This window comes from Thunnus maccoyii, chromosome 19, assembly GCF_910596095.1.
Source record: "Thunnus maccoyii chromosome 19, fThuMac1.1, whole genome shotgun sequence".
Lineage (NCBI taxonomy): Eukaryota > Metazoa > Chordata > Actinopteri > Scombriformes > Scombridae > Thunnus > Thunnus maccoyii.
The window spans coordinates 14,307,999-14,316,154 of NC_056551.1; the positions used below are offsets into that span (position 1 = coordinate 14,307,999).

The 8,156-nt window shown below is 40.7% G+C and overlaps 1 protein-coding gene across 1 annotated transcript in view; it reads left to right on the forward strand.

Annotated features, from left to right (window-relative positions):
* Window positions 1-6,532, forward strand: part of lrrc75bb (leucine rich repeat containing 75Bb) — a 29,134-nt gene extending 22,602 nt beyond the window's left edge. Inside the window, exon 4 of the mRNA XM_042395303.1 lies at window positions 5,411-6,532. Coding sequence (XP_042251237.1) covers window positions 5,411-6,026 — 616 coding nt within the window. The 3' untranslated portion in view covers window positions 6,027-6,532. The remainder of the gene's footprint in view (window positions 1-5,410) is intronic.
* The last annotated feature ends 1,624 nt before the right edge of the window (window positions 6,533-8,156 follow it).

An 8,156-nucleotide genomic window follows, 5' to 3' on the forward strand; every position in this document is an offset into this window, starting at 1 on the left:
TTTGTAGATCAGTAATGATAATATTAAGATTCAGATAAGAGGCTTATCTTTCGACCAGAGAGGACAGTAAAACATTGCTCTTCACCATGGTGTTAAGTTACTCTTTAAGGAACTAGAAAATGTTCTGATTTTCTTTCTTGCCGTGAGTTCAATGGGAACATGAAAACCATTCTCATGTCTGTACAGTAAATATGAAGCAGCCAGCAGTGGATTAGCATAGCTTAGCATAAAGACTGGAAACAAGTGGAACAGCTAGCCTGGCTCTCTCCAAATGTAACAAAATCCACCTACCAGCACTTTAAAGCTGTTTTTTTAGGTATAGGTAAGCAGATTTTGTAACCTTCGGAAAGAGCTGGGCTAGCTGTTTTCCCCTGTTTACAGTCTTTATGCAAAGCTACACCAGCTGGCTGCTGGCTGTAGTTTCATATCTACAGATATGACAGCAGTATCTAGAGCTGAAACAATTAGTTGATGAAGTTAATCAGCAACAATTTTGATAAACCATTAATTGTCATTAATACAAAAAACTGAACACTTTAGGTTTGGGACTGCAGGTCACACTATACAAGAAATTTGAAAACTGTACTTTAGACTCTAGAAACTACGGAATAAATATTCACTTATTTTATGGTACGTAGACCAAAAAAATCATCAAGAAAATGATCAGCAGATTATCAATAATCAACATTTGCTGCAGCCTTAATGGTATCAATACTCTCATCTCACTGTCTAAGAAAATGAAAAAGTGTATTTCCCCAAATGTCAAACTATTCTTTTAATGCATGCTTATAGGAAAAAAATAATTTAAATGGTTAAATATATTTATTTTACCAAGTGAGTCAGTCGTATAAAACTCACCACCTATTGTTTTATTAAATCCTCCAGTAAAAAAGAAAAAAAATATAGCACATGCCCCCCATCTCTTGATATATTACTGATTCATGAGAGTAAATGAAGGGGAACATGTATTCTATGTGGGTGGACAGATTACAAGTTTCTCCTGCCATTTGCTTTTAACTCTCACCCTGGTGGCAGAATATTGAAGGGTTGTACGATTCACCTTGTAAAAATGTCACAGTATTTTAATCAAAGATAACATACACATAGACTTGACCCTTCCATCCCTTTTTAAAGTATCACCTCTGCAGAACCCCTGTCTCTTTCAAGTTCAGTGCAGAGGCAGTGTTTGGTTGCAAGAGAGCAGAAATTGATTAGCAGAATGGTGAAGTGTAGAGAAGATACAGAGTAATGCTGATGATGAGCACTTAACTTTTTTAACGTCAGGACAATCAACACAACTCAGCTGAGTGGAGACTAACCTGACACCAGACGTAAAGGAGAGAGATGGAAAATGGGTGAATAGAGGAATCAATGGCTCTGTCATAACTTTTAGTGGAGAAGCTATTATTGCACATTGAAGCACATAAGGATAAAGATGGAATAATACGTGATTGCATGTGGTAAATATTGAAGGGAAATAGTGGTCACAGCTCACACATAATCAGAATTCAAGCTGCAAACTGTTTTAAAATGCATTTCTGATCATATTGCTGAAGACATTGCCGGAGCAGATGTGTTGTGTGTGCAGTTGTTACAAGAGATGTTGGGCAGCTGAGCATGTCTGAGTAAATCTTTGTATCAACAGTGGCAGCAGTGAGATAGCTCAAGCCTCTGTAGGTTTGTTATCCAGTGCAAACTATCTGGTGCAGTTTAAATACAGATTGAATCATTGATTCTTCAGCAGCGTATTCCTTAATACACACTTTCTAAAAACCCGTCATTTAAAGACACATTCATGGGTTTTGTATTGTAAGCTTGGTCCCTCTGCCTGCGCTCCATTTCAATATCACAAACCCCAGATGTTTTATTTCCTACCTCTGGGGTTTACATAACTATAGAGCAGCAAGGACCTTTGTTCAGTGCATAAAAGTTAACAACATCCCCCAGGAAAGACAGGCTATGAAAAGCAATTAGACAGTCTGCCTGAACCCACATTTAAGCAGCCAATAGTTTGACACATGAGAGTCAGCTCTTATTTGATTCCTGCACTGTTGTATCAGTCGCTCCTGTGGATGTCAATAGATGGATTTCCCTCAGTTGTTTGCTTTCCAATGAGTCCCGGTGCAGGGGACAGTCCTGCTTCGCATCATGTTTATGCGGGGGGACTTTCCTTTGAAGTTGTTTGCGTCTGAGCTGGTCCACTGCCTATGAGCATAGCAGCCACATCAGAGGGAGCAAGATGAGACATTTAGTTGTTTATGTTGTTATCATTTCATGATGATGGATTGTAGTGTACACTGTGGCTTTAGAAATGCTAGCTGTGCCCCCGGGCGGGCGGCCAGACAAGCAGCCTGTGGGTGGAACTGTGCCCACGGAGCCGAGAGGCAGCAGATTTGGAAGGAAGTCTGAGGTCGTCTTTAATCCGTCTCATTAAAGGCACATTAGAGCTACTATACCTACCCTGCCTGACTTAGTTTTATGGAAGAGATCTACAGTGCATTGCACAAGAAATTCTTCCCACACAGACACAGGCACACAGGTGAGAGGGGAGGGCTCCTGCAGAGGTAGGAAAACACGGCTATAAATGAGTCCAAGAGAACAAAAGTCGATGCTCATAATCAGTTTCATTACAGTGAAGTGCAGAAGCTGCACAGCGATACCGTAAACCATCTGAAATAACAGGGGCGGTCGAGTGTGCCAAGAATACTTTATTAGGCATTTTAAGAAGCTACAGTCATAGTCAATAATGTTTGAGTGCTGAAACGATTAATAGATTAGCAGAATTGAAGGAAAATTAATCAACTTCAGTTTATTAATCGATAAATCATTTAAGCCACAAAGGACAAATATTTATTGATTTCAGCCTCTAAGTATGAGGATTTGCTGCTTACAGTATATCATTGTAAACCTAAAAGTTTTTGGTTTTGGGCTGATCAAACAAGACCAAACAAGCAATTGGAAAACATCATCTTAAACTGGTTGAAATGGTGATGGACATTTTGTCTAATTCCCAGTCTTTTTGGCTTGTTCCCCCTTAACACAAAGCTATGTCTGCTAGCCATCTACATTTAGTAGCCAATTCAACTAAAGAGGGAATTTGGTATCATTTGCATACTTTTTAGGGGCCTGAAGATGTAAACTAATTTTATTTGATTTTATAATTATAATTGTAAAATTTTACATCTGCAGATGTAAAATTATCCTGTAATTTACAAGGAAAAAGTAAAGATTAGAATAAGTCTGAAAAGCAAAACATGATTTTTTTGTCATAGAAGTATGTTTTTTTCTGCTTTCCTGGCCTCATCTCATGACCCCTTAGATGCAACACATTGGAGCAACCCTGACACTCAGTTTGGGGAGCAATAAATTGAATTATTAAATTATTGGACTAAACAGATTAACCAATAAGCTGGCAGCATTTTCACAAGAAAAATGATCTTCATATTTTAATCTGTAAAGCATTATCAGAGTCTCTGGTGGCCAGATGAGAATTTTAATAAACTTACAAACACAATGAGTCATTCAAAAAAAAAAAGAAAGAAAGAAAGCGCAAATACATGTGCTTCAGCAGATCAAAATACAAGCAGTGAGATTGTACAACAAAAAAACGAGGCCAAGAAATAGAAAAAGCAAGAAAATGAGAGGCAGTGAGCAAGAGTGAGGATATGAAGGAGAAGGAGATGAATTATAGCCTACTCTTGGAATCAATAATCTTGCGAATCACAGCCCCGGTGTGCTACAGATCTTTTTCTTTTCCTTAACCGAGCAGAGAGGGTGACGGATGTAAAGTGCACAGCCTGCCGATTTATGAGGCTCCCAGACAGACCAGAGAGCAGAGATATGCGGGGATAATCCTCACCGTGCCCGAGGAGGCAGGGGGACAAGCAAGAGGCAAACAGGACTAAGACATGGAGAGGATAAACCTTAGGCCACTTAAACAGAACATTTTTCTCCTGCTTTTTTAAACAAAATCGCCCACGCTTCCACTTCATTGTCATTTGTGTGGCAGATGTCTTCCCTCTAAATGCCAGCAGAAACAAAAGGATGCACTGCAGCAGACTCAGTCTTACACTCCAGTGCTATCCTGACATGCATGTAGCTGCTCTCTAGCTCGCCTATGCATATTTAACCACACCCCGGTATAGAGAGAACATTTTGTTTCAGATTGCCCTGCGTTGGCAGAGGCAGTCAGGGATACAATGATCCAACCTGACAGGTATCATAGTTATAGTGGCTCTTTTCTTTAAGATGGATTCACCTCACACCTGTTGTCTGGAGTCATTCAGACTGAAATAGATGATCACTTGCATTCCTCACTCTTGTTTCTCGCCCATTTTTTGTCCCTCTGTGGTGTGTTTGTCCATCTATCATCTATCCATACCTCTGCCTGCTGTCCTGTACAATATCACAAAAGATATATATCTAATTCTGACAAAACTTTAGGGGAAGGGTGAAAGAAAGAGGCATCTCATAACTACTTTTTGACCATTTTTAAAGTGACTTGATTTGAAAAATCCAAAGAAAAAGATGCATGTCTCTACTGAGCCCCAGTTTTCAAAATGGCACATCTTGTCCCAGGGGTGAAAATGTAACCACAGCCAAACAAGATGACATATTTGTTACTAATTGGACCAGACATTGCCTTATTTACTCTGTTTTCCAAACACTAATTTATTTATTTGGTTTGTACTTGGAGACTTAGAGAGGTGGCTTAGAAATGGCTTTACGGAACGAAGTGACACCCAAATCTGAAAACAGCTGGTGCGTTTCGGATGACATTCAGCCCAGGAGAGAAAATTCGTTGCTTGAGGGACTCGCACTGAGACACATTTAAATGCAAATTCTCTCTTTACATTATTGATTGCTACACTCTGTACACTCCACTGGAGGCTGCTGTTTCTTTTTTTTTTTGCGTACTTTGCAGTTCCCCTGTGCTTATGGGACAGTGTGGCACCACATTACAGAATCTCTTAAATCAATAACCACAGCATCATTAAAGGTGCAGTGTGTAGGATTTAGTGGCATCTAGCGGTGAGGCTGCAGATTGCAATAAACTGAATACACCTCCCCTCCCCTTCGAAGTGTGTAGGAGAACCTACTGTGGCCGTGAAATGTGAAAAGCCCTCTCTTGAGTGTTTGGTTTGTTCTCATCCTAAGGTAACAAAAACATTCTTATTTTCAGGTGATTATATGAATATTATATTCCATTTCTGCCAAGTCCGTTCCACTAGATGCCATTAATTTCTACACACCGGACCTTTAAGTAAAGATCATTTGTCTTTACACTCTTTTAGAAAACTAACTTCCAGAGCTGTAGAATGAGCCCATCTGTGATTTGTCTGCAACACATCATCATTTTGTGGTCTCAGAGATCCAACTTTTGCTTTGTTTTGTCTCCTTTTCCAAACAGTCTGAAGACCACCCTGAAGAAGAAACTGTCTGGTGATGTGGTCAACCTGTCAGGCATCCCACTGTCTGGCCGAGACGTCCACCGTGTGGCCTTCTACCTCCAGAGCAGCAGTGACGCAGTGTCTGCTGTGGACCTGAGCTTCACCGAGCTGCAGGACGAGAGCCTGAGGCTGCTGCTGCCGTTCCTCGGCTGCCTGCCGAAACTGACCATACTTGCCATCAATGGCAACCGTCTGACAGTGGCCATCCTGAAAGACCTGACAGATGCGGTGAAAGATCCCAAGAAGTTCTCCAGCCTGGCCTGGATCGACCTTGGCAACAATGTTGATATCTTCACCGTGCCGCAGCCACTGCTTGTGGCGCTGCGGCGCCGCTTCGGTTTGCGCAGCAGCCTGCCCACCATTTATGAGTACAGTGAGGCACAGGCGTTAAGGGGCTACAACCCAAACATGGAGACCTCTGTGGAGGAGCCCAGTCTGTATGAGGAGGGAGATGGAGAAGATGATGATAGAGAGGAGGAGGAGGAGGAGGAGGAGGACAGGCTGGAGCTTCAAGCCTGGGGCTTTGGAGAAAAAAATGTGTCAAAAAATGTGCCGCTGCACTTCTGTGGGAGGTGATCGCCCCAAGCTGGCAGCCCCTTATATCCCCCTGTATCAGTGCTCACCTCGCCCTTAGTCTAGCCTCCTGTGTTAGCAAGTGTCATTGTGGCAGAAGATGCTTACAGTGAACCACACATTTCTGAAAATAACTTTAAATGTTACTGTGTTGTGGGTCCCTCTGGATGCTCTGACTACAGAAACTCAGACGGCTCTGTGGTTGTACAGACAGTAAGACTTTATTTATGGATTGATGTAAGCTCAATTTATGCGGGGGAACTGAATACGCTTGCTGTTTTCCAGTGCTTCATGTTCTTGAAGTTTTGTGCTCTCACATACTGGCCACTGGAGCAGTTGGGGGTTGAGTGCCTTGCACAAGGGCACCTTGACAGTAGCTGGTGGGGGGGGGGGGAGTCAGTTCTAATTCACATTCCCCAAGCACATTTACCCAGCTTGGCCAGAGATTTGCTCCATTTCTATGAAAAGCTTGAGTAAGTCAAAGTTAATAAATATCCTACTTAAAAAGTGGATCTGTTTAATTTCAACTGACTTTTTTGCTATGATACATGTTTTTATCCTCACAGCCAGAGCTCAGCTGCAGTGAGATTATGCTCACATAAAATATGCTTCCATTTTTCCCTGTCGGGACACAGCATTTATTCAGGAATTATCTTAAGATAAATGGTGAGTTATGGTATGGCAAATGAAGCATTCTGAATCCATTTTCATTTAAATAGCCTGCACTGGTGCTTCAGTACGTGCTGATAAACTGAGGCTGCAGCTGTATGGAGAAATGCCTCGGCCGACACACACATACAGACATGCAGACAACACATACAGCGTCTGGGCGTGAGTTGCTGATGAACTGATTACTGCCTCTAACAGGCCTCGTTAGGCCGCTTCAGTCACAGATGGTGAGCAGAGGATCTATTTTATCTCAGCAAATAGGACTAGCCCCAGATAATTTTGTCCACTGGTGGTTTATGAATGATTCTATTTATGAATCAGACCATAAGCAATGAGAAAGATGCCCACTCTTTTTTTTTAAAGGTGCACACAGAATCAACAATGAAATGATTACAGTTTTTCTTCTCCTCTGTGGTGCTACAGTGAGCACATAAATCTTTATTGTTGCATGAATAAACTGCAGCAGTTCTTTTTCACTGTTCTTTTTTAAATGTGTAGTTCTCATCTTTTTGTATTGTTTTTAAAAAACAGGCATGACTGTTCACTGTAGCGCAACCCCAGACACAGAGAGCATGTTTACATGTACATTACTGTAATATTCCAATAATTTTGGAGATACCTTTTGGGAGATTTGATTATAAATTGGCTCATGTGGAGACAACTGTACAACAGCCCACACTTTATCCTGCCTACGGTTGTTCATGTGGTCTCTTTCCATGCTATTATTCAGGAAAATCTGTTTATTTGTGTTTACAGGGATATTAATGAACAGGATGCTTGTGTGAGTGTGTCTATGAGAGTATAATTAGAGTGTGTGTGCCTGTGTGCATGAGTGTGTTGTGGACGTGCAGAGTAAATTACTACCTTTGATCGTAGAAATGAAATGTTTACTCATTTGCACTTTAAGGACCATTCAGTCCCTGAATACACAAGCTTTGTTTTTATGGGCTGTTACTGACATTAAAACAGCTTACTGAGTCACCCGCATTCTAAAATTAATGTTTTATGTCAGCTTTCTCGGTTTGATAGATAAATAAATCATCCACCTTCGTACAAATCACTGCTGTGATAAAATCATTTGTAAATTTACCTAATTTTGATTTAAAGTCTTCATGGTTCGTGGAATCACGGCTCGCTTTTAAAGTAAAGGTGATGTTTGCCTGCTGTTGCTTCAAAAATAAACATGATTTGAGTAACATTTGCCATTTGTGGACTTTATCTTTTTGTAATTAATCATTTTGTTCTGTTTTATACCATCAGTGACATGGATAGTAAACAAACAATTAAAGATTAAAGGAAACACTGTTCCCATGGCTTGTGATTTATTATTTACAACATTTATCATGAAATGTACTGATATGTACTGATAGACCTTCTAAGGTTGTTGCTAAGGTTGTTCCGTGGGATGTTTGCATTGTCCACTCGCATATTTTAGTTCAAATTCAATTTCAAACATGTATTTAA